We start from the raw sequence: 16,361 nt of genomic DNA, 5'->3' as shown, positions 1-16,361 counted from the left end.
TGCACACTATTCCACTGCCGTCCAGTCGATTCCAACTCATAGTGACCCCATAGGGTTTCCAAGGCTGTAAATCTCTATGGAAGCAGACTACCACATCTTTCTTCCATGGAGCCCCTGGTGGTTTTGCACTGCCTACCTTTCAGTTAACAGTAGAGTGCCTTAACCACTGCGCCAGCAGAGTTCCTTAATTCTACACTATAATCCTCACACAAAATGAGGTAAAATAGACTACAGAATTCTAAACAATAGTTGTTTTACAGAACCTCTTAGTTCCTTTTAACATCACAGTGTTTATAAACCTATTCGAACTCCTAAGTAAAGCTTATTCTTTATAAGATTACAGTTCATGTAATCCAAGAATTCAAAAATACTACCTTTCTAAAATTTCCTCTATATCCTTGCCATAGTATTTGCTACCTGTATTTTCCAAATTTTTTTTCTACAGTACGTGAACTATCATATTGACATTCTGAAGTTAATTTAAATATTTTGAAGGCAGGAAATGGTTAAAAAAAAGTATATAATTTAAGAATTTTTTTTTTCTAAACTTGTTTTTTTCTTTATTTTACAGCCTATTCATCTGTGGTTCACTTACTACCAGACCACCTCTTGCTTTCTGCACAACCTATTTGCCTTCTTTGGCTACTGGATTCCTCAAAGTTCTATATTCTTCCAGTGTTGGAAATCTAGCTTCCTCTTCGTCTGCATTTGCCGTGCCACATCTTACCATTTGGCAAAGTCACTAAAGTTTTCTGACATTGATTCCTCACCGTTTCACTGCTTACCTGCAGTATCAGCTTATTAATATCAAGCCATTTAGCTGTGCTACTGAAGATACAAGCTTTACCTCACTGACAGGAATTCCCAAAGGAACTAAAAACTACCATGAGACTGAAACAATTTCTCTGCCTTGCCTTTAGGGAATGAACGTTTACTACCCTTGTTGCTTTTTTTTGTCTTTGGAAGTGTTTTGTTCCATTGGCAGAGTAGGTTGTTTTTATTTTAATGACCTTAGCCCTATTGCTCCCTTTTCAAAAACATCTAACTCACCTAGAACTGATGCTTCATTTCACAAATAAAAAAATGTTGCTAATTTATCCTTCAAGTTAGAACTTGCTACGCATGAATTTCTGCAGTTTACATTGTGATCGTAATACATCATTCAGAGCTTTTTTAGTCAAAAGAAGAAACTCTTCCTCAGCTTCAGGACTTGTGAATAAGGACTTTGCTCATCAGAACATTTTCCCCCAAAGTTAAACTCTTCATGAACAAATGATACGTAAACCTTGATAGTTTAAAAAAAAAAAAAATTGGTTCCAAATGATAAGAAGCTGAATTGTTGCATGGTGGTTGTTTTTACTGCTTACAATTAATTTATATTAAAAGTAATCATAACACTTTCCTTAAGTATACTTATCTATTTTTTATTCATTGGAAAAAGAACTCAGCATAGAGAACATTGGGAGATAGGTTAAGCAGTTTCTTAGAATTGAAATACATGAATTTTATTAAGTACTACTCTTATTCAGATTACTATTTTACATAGACATGCCAAAGAACTAAGTTATCAACAGTATACAATATGAAAGCCACAGAATCACATCATATATGGCTTACCATGTTCTCTTGATGTTCTTAGAATTTCACGGCCCGTCATGGTGTCTGACTCCAGCAGACAGAGGATTGTGTCAAGCCAATGAGAGCAGATTCTACTTCAATTCAAACACTGGGAAATGCCACCCATTTAAGTACAGTGGATGTGGAGGGAATGAAAACAATTTTACTTCTAAGAAAGCATGTCTTAGGACATGTAAAAAAGGTATAGAAGATATTCTTTTCATTAACTCGCTAGTTTTAGAATTAATTTATTGAAATTATAAATAGATCTAATGAGTTAATTCAAATTATAAATGCATCTAATCTACTAAAATATCAGGACATTCATTCTTTTATTATAAGAAACAAAGTATTATGATTTAGCTAATGTCACCTTTTCTAGTACATTTTGATAACAGTGCTGGATATATTGACTGCAGTTCCTCATATGTTTTCATAGAAAAAGAAACTATTTTATAAAAATTATTTTACTCTTTTAAAATTTAAATACAAAGCATTTTAAAAGTTTATACCAAAATATTTTTGTTTGCCAAAAATCACAAAAAATTTAAAATTTACTAATTTTCTTCCAAATATAAAAGTGATGCATGTTTATAGTAGAATACAAAGAGTATGAAAATATAAATAAAAATAGTCTATGGCACCACCAACCACATACAGCCATATTTTCTTTTTTTAATAAAATGAGTATCAAGTTCTAACTGAAGATAAACTAATAATAAAAGTCAACACTATGCTTATCTGCTTTTTGCTAACACCTATATATACAAATATATATATACTTTTTTTAATATATACAAAGCTACTTCCTTAGACATAGTTGTTCTACACAAGGGCATCGACAAATTAAAAACATTGTAGCCAATCACATCTTTTGGTTTCAGATGTTAAAAGAAAATTTAGAAATATGTAGATAAAACGTGCTGTTGTGTTACTTTATCATGCATGTATTTGTTGCTCTTCCTCTTGTAGGTTTCATCCGAAGAATATCAAAAGAATTCATTAAAACCAAAAGAAAGAGAAAGCAGCAAGTGAAGATGCCACATGAAGAAATTTTTGGTGAAAAGATATAAATTTGTTACATAATCAGAAGATTAGCTCTACTAAATACTTTCCATGAAGCTTAACACTATGATTTTTTTTTTTTCTTTCCCATAACCCTTTTGGGAACCCTGGTGGCGTAGTGGTTAAGTGCTACCGCTGCTAACCAAGAGGTGGGCAGTTTGAATCCTCCAGGCGCTCCCTGGAAACTCTATGGGGCAGTTCTACTCTGTCCCATAGGGTCGCTATGAGTCGGAATCGACTTGACCGCAGTGGGTTTGGTTTTGGCTTTTTTTTATGACCCTTTTAATGAATATTTTCAGGAAGTAATTTTCTGTGCAAATCATACCTGCTATTAACACATTCGTGTCAGAGTTACCTTTCCTAATCTAGTAAAATAGCTTATTCTAGGGCTGTAATTCATTAACAGGAGGCGCTCTGGTGGTGCAGTGGTTAAAACGGTTGGCTGCTAACCTAAAGCTCTGTGGTTTAGAACTCCAGTTGCTCTGCAGGAGAAAGACATAGCAGTCCATGTCCATAAAGATTCGCAGTCTTGGAAATCCTAGGGGGCAGTTCTACTCTGTACTACAGGATCACAATGAGTCAGAATTGACTCGATGGCAATGGGTTTAGTTTTTAGGATTTATTAACCAAATACTCTTCAGTTATCTTCGACTCCCTTTCCCTTTCTATTTGCCTTTTAACTACAAACTATCATACTACTGGCCACATCACATCAGTCCCTTTTTGCATTTGGTAATTATCTATTTGAGAATATGTTTTCACTTAGTTGTTTGTATCATATGTATAATAATCTCTTCGGATTGAGACATGCAGCTATTCAATCAAAAGGATTTTTTTACTTTCAAATCTAAAATATGACAAGCATCTGCTTCTAACAAAAGTCACCCAGTTGTACATTGGAATGAGCTGGTAATAATACAATTCTATCATGTGCTTCCCTCTGTAATAATACAATTCTATCATGTGCTTGCCTCTCTAGATACACGTTTTTCCTTTTGTATTATCTAGGACCCCATTAGTTTTGCACCAACTGGTATCTGAACAGTCAAATCTGTTTCCCGTGCCTGCCTGATTTTTTTTTTGACTTTTGTTTAACTATGGCTTATTATGTAAATCAAGATGATTTGAGTATTTGCACCTTAAGTACAGGCCACAATAAGAGAAAAATTGGAAGTCTGTGTAAAAGGGAAGTTTTTAATGACTATCAAAAGCAATTCTATTTATGTATTTTCTAACTTTATTGTTTGACATAATTTTCCCTTACCCAACATGGCAAGAATATTTAAACCCCTTTAACCTATTTATTTATCATTAGGCTTTGCACACAATACAACCAGTGATTCATGCTAAAAAAAAATTTACAAAAAGGTATGTCATCTCTATAGAAGAAAAAGTTACCAGCATGGAAGATTCTACTAGAAAATCCATATACTATTGACTCAGAGTCACAACTAACATTTCTCTGGAGTTATCTACGCCTTTCTTTCTCTGCTGAACCATGTGCAGTCTGGCACCTCAGTATTCTTGTAGACATTTCAGTTTCTATGACAGTCACTTCAAATTTTACAATCAAATATGACCTGGTCATCTAGAGACAACTAACCACCTCATCCATTTGGCCGACCTTCGTAACTTCTGTGTACCAAGAGTATTGTAATTCTGCCTGTTTCCCAGACTTGAAAGTTTGAGCTCAATTTTGATTTCTTATTTTACCAAAGCATATCTAATCAGTCTCAAACCCTACTGTTTCCTTTATAATTAAGTTCATTCAACTCCCAGGCTTTTTACCCTCTAATGCATCTTCACATCAGTATTGATTCTGAAGAATTAATTCAGTATCTCTCTCCACCACTCAAAATACTTCAAAGAGTCACTGACTGGTACTCATTCTCACCATCTTTGCAATTTAATTTTGATGTGAATTTCTGGACTTACCCACACCACTCTCTTTCATGAATACTTCAATTTAGTTAAAAGAATTTATTTACTGTTTACTGGATATGTCTTTAACCTCTGAGATTATTTCATGCCGATTGCTTATTTAAAAATCTGATACGCTCGAGATCACTAATCTGAAGTCAGGGCCCAGCTACAATATGAAAAGTCCTAACATAAAATAATAATTTTCCTTCTATGGCATAAAAAGTATATCATTACAAGACAGTATCCATTTGTCAGCTTAAGAAAGATGTTATACCATGATTTCAAATATTTAGTACAGTACATAAATAACTGCCCTAACTTGGATCTTCTTGTGAAATCTGACACTTGAAAATCAAAAGCCATTATGAACTACTCTCTGTTGTCATTTACTCATTGAAAGCAACATCTTCAAATAAGAGAAAAAAAATTTCCTTAGAGTAATTGGCAAGTTGCCACCAAGAACATATAATCAGCACATCAGTGAGTTGACAATTTTCTCCAACCACAACCATTCATTGATTCATTACCTATTCAAGACAGCTACACACTGGGATGGTTTGCAATGTTTAACACATGTAAACATTATTTGTACTATGTTTTTAAGTAAGAAGCCTTCTGGTGGTATTGCCTTGCTTTATTTTGCATAATTAAATGCATGTAACTGAATGTTATAGAAGATTACATTTTACAGCATATATGTATTTACTTTGTTTACTCTCTATATTCAAAATTAACATGTTATTCTGAAAACTGCTGTAATGATTTTATTTTTTACATTACAGTAAAATATATTATCTTGAATAATAAAAACTCACTGTTGCCTCATGTAGTTATATTTTAAAATAATTTATTTAGTGCTGTTCAGTTATCTCAAAGATAGAGTCCTGACACACCCAAAAATTTATTCCACCACCTCCGATCAACTTAAATTAAAATTTGTCCATACCTCCCCCTTTAATTTAAAAGTGTATATTCTATAATTATGCTTTCTTATTTGTCAAACACAATTTACACATCCTGCCTTGCAAACCATACATTCTGTATTTACTCCATGATATGTATTTCTACGAATCATTTCATATTAAAAAAAAATTGCCTTCAAGTCAATTCCAACTCATGCCAACTCTGCGTGTGTCAGAGTAGAACTGTGTTCCATAGGGTTTTCAATGGCTGATTTTTCAGAAGTAGGCTGCCAGGCCTTTCTCCTGAAATGTCTCTGGGTGGATTCAGTCCACCAAAATTTCAGTTAGTAGCCAAGCGTATTAACTTTTTGCTCCACCCAGGGACTCTTAAATATAAATCATATAACTATATAGTGTATAAATGTTCCCAATCCTGACTATTTGAGGTTTACCTGGACCATCTCCCTGCCAGAAGAAGGAAGAGAATGACAAACTAGCCAACTATTCAAGGGACTTCTTGATTCTTTCATCAGCTGCTCCTGCTCTCATAGCTTTGTGCTTAAGTTTTTCCAACTTTTTACTTTCAGTTCCTTTTTAAGAACTTTAATTTTTGGACACACATTACTGGCTTTTCCTTCATCCTGCTGTGTAGAACAGGAAACCCTACCCTTGTCAGTCCCTCAGGTCCAATCTCTGAAGAATTGATGTCCTGACTATAAGTACTCAGACAAATTTTAAAGGAGGGATTCAGATAGTAGTGATTTGCGGTTATTTTATCTTACAAAAAGAGAGGATGAGGGAGAGAGACAGAGAAATGCATTTTAATTGTATGATACTATGAGTAAAATAGAACAGTAGGACAATGAATATGAATTTTTCATCAGTTTGTTTATATATGAAAGAAATTCCAATCTAAACAGAAACAAATCAAGGTTGAGTTTATCACAAAACTGAAAAGATCAGAGGTATTTGGCTTTGGGTATGGAAGGATTCAGGGCCTCATAATAAGTCATAAAAACCTAGTCTATCTTTTTCTCTTAATTCTACTGGCCAAACATATTTTGCCTTTATTCTCTAATTTAATAGTGTTTCAAGATACCTTCCAGAAACTGCAGGCCCACATCCTTCCCAGGAAGAGCCTTTTAGACAATTTAGACTTCTCTTAACTGAAGAAGTTAAACTAAAGTTGTGACCTCACTCTCATTGACCCAGATGTCTCATGGCCAGCCTTGACCCACACACTGTGTTTAGAGGGATAAGCCTTCCTGATTAGCCAGGAGGTTCGGTGTGCAGTTGGTATAAAGAGTATCTGACATGTGTGGGCTGACTAAGAAAGACTGCCACTATGGTGAGGCAGGTGAGGCACTTACTTGGGTACAAAATTTAAGGGGACAACCAAAAATCTGATCCATAAAAAGTATATGTTAGACCTCATCAAAATTAAAAACTTCTCTGTGAACGACACTGCTAAGAGAATGAAAAACACGCCACAGGCTAGGAGAAAATATTTGCAAAACTCATATCTGATACAGGACTCATATTCAAAATATGCAAAGAATTCTTAAAACTCAATAAGAAAACAAACAACACACTTACAAAATGGGCAAAAAATCTAAACAGACAACTCACCAAAGAGGATATACAGATGGCATATAAGCATAAGAAAAGATGTTCCACATATGTCAGCAGCTAATTGTGAACAAAAATAACAAGATATCACCTATTGGCATGACTAAAATCCAAAAATATTGACAACAAATGCTGGTGAGAACGTGGAATAAACCACCATGGTCTGTCAGTTTATCATACTCTGGTAGCTTGTGTGTTGCTATGATGCTGGAAGCTATGCCACTGGTATTAGACTACACAGGGTCACCCATTGTGGACAGGTTTCAGCAGAGCTTCCAGACTAAGACTAGGAAGAACAACCTGATGGTCTACTTCTGAAAAAACTGGCCAGTGAAAACCTTATGATTAGCAGTGGAACATCGGCTGGTATAGTGCCAGAAGATGAGCCCCTCACGTTGGAAGGCACTCAAAGAACAACTAGGAAAGAGTTGCCTCCTCAAAGTAGAGTCAACCTTAATGACGTGGATGGAGTCAAACTTTCGGGACCTTCATTTGCTGAAGTAGCATGACTCAAAATGAGAAGCAACAGCTGCAAACATCCATCAGTAATTGGAATGTGGAATGTATGAACCTGAGAAACTGGAAGTCATCAAAAATGAAATGGAATACATAAAGATAGACATCCTAGGCATTAGTGAGCTGAAATGGAATGGCAGTGGTCATTTTGAATCTGGCAATCATATGGTCTACTATGCCAGGAATGACAAGTTGAAGAGGAATGTCTTCACATTCATCATCAAAAAGAACATTTCAAGATCTATCCTGAAGAACAATGCTGTCAGTAATAGGATAATATCTACATGCCTACAAGGAAGACCAGTTAATATGACTATTATTCAAATTTATGCACCAACCAATAATGCCACAGATGAGGAAATCAAAGATTTTTACCAATTTCTGCAGTCTAAAATTGATCAAACATGCGATCAAGATCCATTGATAATTACTGGTAATTGGAATGTAAAAGTTGAGAACAAAAAGAATCAGTAGTTGGAAAATATGGCCTTGGTAATAGAAATGATACCAGAGATCACACGATAGAATTTTGCAAGACAAATGACTTATTCATTGCAGATATCTTTTTTCAACAACATAAATGGTGACTGTACACGTGAACCTCACTGGATGGAATACACAAGGAATCAAATAAACTACATCTGGGGAAAGAGACGATGAAAAGCTCAATATCATTAGTCGAGCAGGACCAGGGGCTGTCTGTGGAACATATAGTCAATTGTTCATATGCAAGTTCAAGTTGAAGCTGAAGAAAATTAAAACAAATTCACAAGAACTAAAATACAACCTTGAGGATATCCCACCTGAATTTGGAGACCATCTCAAGAATAGATTTGACATACTGAACACTAATGGCCAAAGACCAGATGAGCTGTAGGATAAATGGACATCATAAATGAAGAAGCAAAGGGTCATTAAATAGGCAACAAAGAAAGAAAATACCAAAATGGATGTCAGAAGAGACTCTGAAGCTTGCTATTGAACGTAGAGTAGCTAAAGCGAATGGAAGAAGTGATAAAGTAAAAGAACTGAACAAAAGATTTCAAAGAGCGGCTCAAGAAAAAGTAAAGTCATTGTAATAAAATATGCAAAGACCTGGTGTTAGAAAACCCAAAGGGAAAAATATCCTTGACATTTCTGAAGCTGAAAGAACTGATGAAAAAATTCAAGCCTCGAGTTGCAATTTGGAAGGATTCTATGGGCAAAATATTGAATAATATAGGAAGGATCAAAAGATGGAAAGTGTACATGGAGTAACTGTACCAAAAAGAATTTGTATATATTCAACCATTTCAGGAGGTAGCATATGACCAAGAACTGATGGTACTGAAGAAATCCAAGTTGCACTGAAGAGGCTGGTGAAAAACATGGCTCCAGGAACTGATAGAATACCAACTGAGATGCTTCAACAAATGTATGCAGCACTGAAAGTGCTCACTCGTCTATGCCAAGAGATTTGTAAGACAGCAGCCTGGGTAACTGACTGGAATGGATCCAGATTTGTGCCCATTCCAAAAAAGGTGATCCAACAGAATGCATAAATTATTTAATAATATCATTTATATCACATACAAGAAAAACTTTGCTGAAGATAATTCAAAAGCTGTTGCAGCAGCATATCAGCAGGAAACTGCAGAAATTCAAGCTGGATTCAGAAGAAGAGGATGTGGAACAAGGGATATCACTGCTGATGTCAGGTGGAACTTGGCTGAAATACCAGAAAGATGTTTACCTGAGTTTTATTCACTATGTAAAGGCATTCAACTCTGTGGATCATAACAAATCATGAATAACACTGCAAAGAATGGGAATTTCCAACAATTATACTCATGTGGAACCTGTACGTAGATCAAGAGGCAGTCTTTCGAACAGAACAAGAGGATACTGTTGTTGTTAGGTGCCATCAAGTGGGTTCTGACTCATAGCGACCCTATGTACAACAGAGCGAAACACTGCCTGGTCCTGTGCCATCCTCACAATCATCGTTATGCTTGAGCCCATTGTTGCAGCCACTGTGTCAATCCATCTTGAGGGTCTTCCTCTTTTTCACTGGCTTTTGTTTCTACCAAGCATGATGTCCTTCTCCAGGAACTGATCCTTCCTGATAAACATGTTCAACGTATGTGATACCACATGGTTTAAAATTGGGGAAGTTGTGGGTCAGGGTTGTATCCTTTCATTATACTTATTCAGCCTCTTGGGCCCTGGTGGTATAGTGGTTAAGAATTTGGCTGCTAATCAAAAGGTTAGCAGTTTGAATCCACCAGTCACTCCTCAGAAACCTTATAGGGCAGTTCTACTGTGTCCTAAATTGACTTGACAGCAATGGTTTTGTTGTTGTTGGGTTTATTCAATATACTGAGTAAATAAAGAAACTGGACTATATGAAGAAGAATGCAGCATCAGAATTAGTGAAATACTCATTAACCTGCAATATGCAGATGACACAACCTTGCTTGCTGAAAGTGAAGAGGACTTGAAGTATTTACTGATGAAGATCAAAGATTACAGCCTTCTGTATGGATTACACCTCAACATAAAAACAAAAATCCACACAACAGGACCAATAAGCAACATGATAAATGGAGAAAAGATTGATATTGTCAAGGATTTCATTTTACTTGGATTCACAATCAATGCCCACACAAGCAGCAGCCAAGAAATCAAATGTTGCATTGCATTGGGCAAATCTGCAAAAGACTTCCTTCAAGTGTTAAAAAGCAAAGCTGTCACGTTGAGGACAAAGGTGCACCTGATCCAAGCCACGATATTTTCAATCATGTCATTTGCATGCAAAAGCTGGACGATGAATAAGAAAGACCTAAGGAGAACTGATGCCTTTAAATTATGGTGTTGGTGAAGAATATACTGAATATACCATGGACTGCCAAAAGAACAAACAAATCTGTCTTGGAAGAAGTACAGCCAGAGTGCTCCTTGGAAGCAAGGATGGCTAGACTTCCTCTCATGGACTTTGGACATGTTATCATGAAGGACCAATTCCTGGACAAGGACATCATGTTTGGTAAGGTAGAATATCAGCAAAAAAGAGGAGGAGACTCAACAAGATGGACTGACACAGTGGTTGCAACAATGGGCTCTAACATAGCAATGATTGTGAGGATGGTGCAGGACCAGGAAATATTTCCTTCTGTTGTACATAGGGTTGCTAGGAGTTCATATTCACTTGACAGCACCTAATAAAGACAACAACAATGTGAAGCAATAGGGACTTTCCTTCATTGCTGGTGAAAATTCACAATAGCACAGCCACTTTGGAAGACACTTTGAACATTTCTTATCAAATTAAACATAGGCTTACCATATGATCTATTAATCATGTTCCTAGCTGAATTAAGAACATATCCACATGAAAACCTGCACAAAGATGACTACAATAGCTTTATTCATAATTGCCAAAAGTTGGAAGTAACTAAAATGTCCTTCAATCTGTGAATGGATAAACTGTGATATATCCATACAATGAAGTGTTACTTGGTGAAAAAAATGAATTATCAACCCACAAAAAGATTTGGAGAAACTTTATGAATACTGCCAAGTGAAAGAATGGAGTCCTGGTGGCACAGTGGTTAAGAGCTCAGCTGCTGACCAGGAGGTTGGCGGTTCAAATCCACCATCAGCTCCTTGGAAACTCTACGGGGCAGTTCTACTCTGTCCTATAGGGTCACTATGAGTTGAAATTTACAACAGCAATGGGTTTGGTTTTTATTTAAGTGACAGGAGTCAATCTACAAAGGCTACATACTGTATGAGTCCAACTATAGGTAGTCCACGACTCATGACTGCATTCCGCTCCAAGGACTCTATTGTAATTCAGTGCTGACATAAATCACATACCTCGTTTTTTGTTTTAGTTTTCATTATTATTGCATTTTATTATCAGTATCTTTGTAAATCCAACCTTTGTCCTTGGTGTTGGAAACATTGCATGTAAACTTATAGTTATTTTAATACATACATATATAGAAAACACACAAATCAAAAATTTACTCTGGCGATAATGAAGAGTTGGAAAACGTTAGCATTTTGTCAGATGTGGTAATGACTCCACTTGTGGACGGTTCTGGATCATCTGGATTTTCCCTGGGAATGGGGATGCTGTTTCTAGTCAGAATGTTAGTGAGAGTTGTCTATATGGTTTTCTTTTTTTCTTCATATATTTTGAAGTTACAATCTCAATTCTTCCAGAATCTGCAATATTGAATTTAGTAATTAGCGCTTGAACATCTGCAAGTGAGTACCTGAGAAAGATAGTAGCATCACCAAATTGCATGCTGTAACATTGCATGTAGTAGTTATTACTAAAAGTAATACGTACAAAAAAAAAAGGATGGCCATTGTCTCAGGCTGGCTTCTCTAGAGAAGCAAAACCAGTAAAGCATATAAATATATATAAAGAGAGATTCATATCAAGGAAGCTGCTCACACAATTTTAGAGGCTGGAATGTCCCAAGACCATGGATCAAGATAGAGGCTTCTCCTGATTGACACAGTCGTAGGGGCAGGCGAACCCAAGGATCAGCAGGTGGGAGAGTGGGCCTCTTGTTCACAGGCTGTGAAGATCAATGAATCCCAAGATCAGCAGGCAAGCCTGCAAGGCTTCTCCTGATTCATGTAGCTGCAGGAGCTTGCAAACCCAAGGTCAGCAGGTTGGAGAGCAGGGCTCTTGCTCACAGGCTGTGAAGATTGATGAATCCCTAGATCAGCAGATAAGCTGCTAGCTCAAATCCCAAGGACCAGAGGTCAGACAAACAGGAGGCAGCTGCAGGATCCAGAGAGGCAAAAGTCAGAACATCCACTCATATTCGGGTACAGGCCACAGGCCTGGGTAAACTCCCTTTCAACTGATTGGCTGCTCACAGCAGCTCCTATCGTGGGGGTCATCATATATAAACACTGAGAATCATGGCCCAACCAAGTTAACACACAGTCTTAACCATCACAGTTGTTAAGTACAGTTCACCTTAACTCAAATACCTCATAAATCAGGGACTACCTTTATATGAAATTCTGGAAAAGACAAAACTATAGAGGAAGTAAAAAGATTATGGTTGCCAGGATTTCAGAGGAAGTGAAATGAATAGGTGGAACACAGGACAACTCAAGGCAGTGAAACTATCCTATTGATACTGTAATGATGGGTACTATGGCATTATACATTTGTCAAAACCCATAGGGTTATACAATACAAAGAGTGAATCTAATGTAAACTATGGACTTAGTTAATAATCATGTATCAGTATTTTTTTTATCAGTATTGTTTCATCAGTTGTAACAACGTAGCACACCAGTGCAAGATGTTAGTAAGAGGAGAATCAGCATGCAGAAGTGAGAGGGAATATATAGAACTCTCTGCCCTTTGAGGACAATTTTTCTGTAAACCTAAAACTGTTCTAAAAAATAAAATCTATTTTAAAAACATTCCAAGGTGGCATAAAAAAATCTAACTAAAATAATATTTTATGCAGTATTTTTTAAAATTCAAAATTAACATAAATATCCATGATAAAAAAATCAAAATTTTAAATAAATATGCAGCATCAGTAACAGTGCTATGCTGAGCTATATTGGAATTTGGACAAAAGGAAAAACCAGAAATACTGATGAGCATACAGATTACTCAAACGGTCCCAGAGGGAAAGAACCTCAGATACCCTCAACAGTAACCAGCTCTAAAGTACCTTTTATTAGGGTTTTTTTTTTTTTTAAATCATTTCAGTTTTACTGTCTCCCTCTCTCTTCCAGCTCCCTTGGATCATCTCCCAAATAGAGTATCTGCTCTCCAAGTCTTGTGGATCTGATTTTGAGGGAAGATGAAATGTAGGTCGGTATGTTCCTCATTTATCCCCAACTGCTCTGTTACCAATTATAATTAATATTCCCTTATAATTAGTTTTCACAAAGAAATAAGACAGCAAGAACACTACAGTATGAAGAAAAAACTCTCAGTACATGAAACACAATAACCACATAATAAAAGAAGATAGTCAAGAAAACCTTGAATGCAATAGAAAAAGCCACAGAGATGGAAAATAAGGTAGAAAAAAAATAAGAAAATTAGGTGACCAATCGAGAAACTCAAACTTGAAATGATAAAAGGTACGGAAAAGTAGAAGAAATAAAATAGAGAGTAGAGGCTTTACACAACTAAAGAACATGAGTTTCATTTATTGAAACACTGCATTGCACCTAACAGATGAAAACTCACTGAACACACCCCTTACATACACGTGCACACACACCCACACACACCTCCAAATACTAATGATGAAAAGTCCTAAAACCTTCTAGATGAGAGAATGTGGGAGAGTAAGTCACATATATAGAAGAAAAAAGTAACAATAGAATTGTATATCTCAATGGCAGAAACGAAGGAAGCCAGAAAATGAAACAAGGCCTTCAAAAGACTGAAGGTTGTTCAATAGCTGCTTATTTGTTATAAACCCGTTGTTGTTGTTGTTATTAGGTGCTGTCGAGTCGGTTCTGACTCATAGCGACCCTATGCACAACAGAACGAAATACTGTCCCATCCTGCGTCATCCTTACAATCGTTGTTATGCTTGAGCTCGTGTTGCAGCCACTGTGTCAATCCACCTCGTTGAGGGTCTTCCTCTTTTCCGCTGACCCTGTACTCTGCCAAGCGTGCTGTCCTTCTCCGGGGACTGATCCCTCCTGACAACATGTCCAAAGTATGTAAGACGCAGCCTCGCCATCCTTGCCTCTAAGGAGCATTCTGGCCGCACTTATTCCGAGACAGATTTGTTCACTCTTTTGGCAGTCCATGGTATATTCAATATTCTTTGCCAACACCACAATTCAAAGGCGTCAACACTTCTTCGGTCTTCCTTATTCATTGTCCAGCTTTCACATGCATATGATGTGATTGTAAATACCATGGCTTGGGTCGGGTGCACCTTAGTCTTCAGGGTGACATCTTTGCTCTTTAACACTTTGAAGAGGTCCTTTGCAGCAGATTTGCTCAATGCAATGCATCTTTTGATTTCTTGACTGCTGTCTCCATGGCTGTTGATTGTGGATCCAAGTAAAATGAAATCCTTGACAACTTCCATCTTTTCTCCGTTTATCGTGATGTTGCTCATTGGTCCAGTTGTGAGGATTTTTGTTTTCTTTATGTTGAGCTGTAATCCATACTGAAGGCTGTGGTCTTTGATCTTCATTAGTAAGTGCTTCAAGTCCTCTTCACTTTCAGCAAGCAAGGTTGTGTCATCTGCATAATGCAGGTTGTTAGTGAGTCTTCCTCCAATCCTGATGCCCCATTCTTCTTCATATAGTCCAGCTTCTTGGATTGTTTTTTCAGCATACAGATTAAATAGGTATGGCGAAAGAATACAACCCTTAAGCACACCTTTCCTGACTTTAAATCATGCAGTATCTCCTTGTTCTGTTCAAACTACTCCCTCTTGATCTATGTACAGGTTCCTCATGAGCACAATTAAGTGTTTTGAAACTCCCATTCTTCGCAGTGTTATCCATAGTCTGTTATGATCCACACAGTCGAATGCCTTTGCATAGTCAATAAAACACAGGTAAACATCCTTCTGGTATTCTCTGCTTTCAGCCAGGATCCATCTGACATCAGCAATGATATCCCTGGTTCCACGTCCTCTTCTGAATCCAGCCTGAATTTCTGGCAGTTCCCTGTTGATATACTGCTGCAGCCGTTTTTGAATGATCTTCAGCAAAATTTTGCTTGCATGTGGTATTAATGATATTGTTCTATAATTTCCATATTCAGTTGTATCACCTTCCATGGGAATAGGCATAAATATGGATCTCTTCCAGTCAGTTGGCCAGGAAGCTGTCTTCCATATTTCTTGGCATAGACGAGCGAGCACCTCCAGCACTGCATCTGTTCATTGAAACATCTCAATTGATATTCCATCAACTCCTGGAGCCTTGTTTTTCGCCAGTGCCTTCAGAGCAGCTTGGACTTCTTCCTTCAGTACCATCACTTCCTGATCACATGCCAGCTCTTGAAATGGTTGAATATTGACTAATTCTTTTTGGTATAATGACTCTGTGTTTTCCTCCCATCTTCTTTTGATGCTTCCTGCGTCGTTTAATATTTTCCCCATGGAATCCTTCACTATTGCAACTCGAGGCTTGAATTTTTTCTTCAGTTCTTTCAGCTTGAGAAATGCCGAGCGTGTTCTTCCCTTTTGGTTTTCCATCTCCAGCTCTTTGCACATGTCATTATAATACTTACTGTCTTCTCGAGAGGCCCTTTGAAATCTTCTGTTCAATTCTTTTACTTCATCAATTCTTCTTTTTGCTTTAGCTGCTCAATGCTCAAAAGCAAGTTTCAGAGTCTCCTCTGACATCCACCTTGGTCTTTTCTTTCTTTCCTGTCTTTCCAGTGATCTCTTGCTTTCTTCATGGATGATGTCCTTGATGTCATTCCACAACTCATCTAGTCTGTGGTTACTAGTGTTCAATGCATCAAATCTATTCTTCAGATGGTCTCTAAATTCAGGTGGGACATACTCAAGGTCTTATTTTGGCTCTCATGGACTTACTCTGATTTTCTTCAGTTTCAGCTTGAACTTGCATATGAGCAATTGATGGGCTGTTCCACAGTTGGCCCCGGCCTTGTTCTGACTGATGATATTGAGCTTTTCCATCATCTCTTTCCACAGATGTAGTCAATTTGATTTCTGTGTGTTCCAT

General features: G+C 37.0%; 1 protein-coding gene across 4 annotated transcripts in view; it reads left to right on the top strand.

Annotated features, from left to right (window-relative positions):
• Positions 1-15,926, top strand: part of TFPI (tissue factor pathway inhibitor) — a 79,881-nt gene extending 63,955 nt beyond the window's left edge. For 3 of the 4 annotated variants that reach the window (XM_049887628.1, XM_049887629.1, XM_049887632.1), the window contains 3 exons: positions 1,640-1,819; positions 2,590-2,676; positions 13,419-15,926. In XM_049887628.1, coding sequence (XP_049743585.1) covers positions 1,640-1,819; positions 2,590-2,676; positions 13,419-13,474 — 323 coding nt within the window. In that variant the 3' untranslated portion in view covers positions 13,475-15,926. Of the gene's footprint in view, positions 1-1,639; positions 1,820-2,589; positions 5,311-13,418 lie in introns of those variants that run through there. The other variant, XM_049887630.1, reaches the window with a different exon arrangement.
• Positions 15,927-16,361: the final 435 nt, after the last annotated feature.

The sequence above is a fragment of the Elephas maximus genome, chromosome 6 (assembly GCF_024166365.1).
Source record: "Elephas maximus indicus isolate mEleMax1 chromosome 6, mEleMax1 primary haplotype, whole genome shotgun sequence".
Lineage (NCBI taxonomy): Eukaryota > Metazoa > Chordata > Mammalia > Proboscidea > Elephantidae > Elephas > Elephas maximus.
Note: the sequence above shows the minus strand (reverse complement) of the source record. Positions and strands in the feature narration are given on the sequence as shown.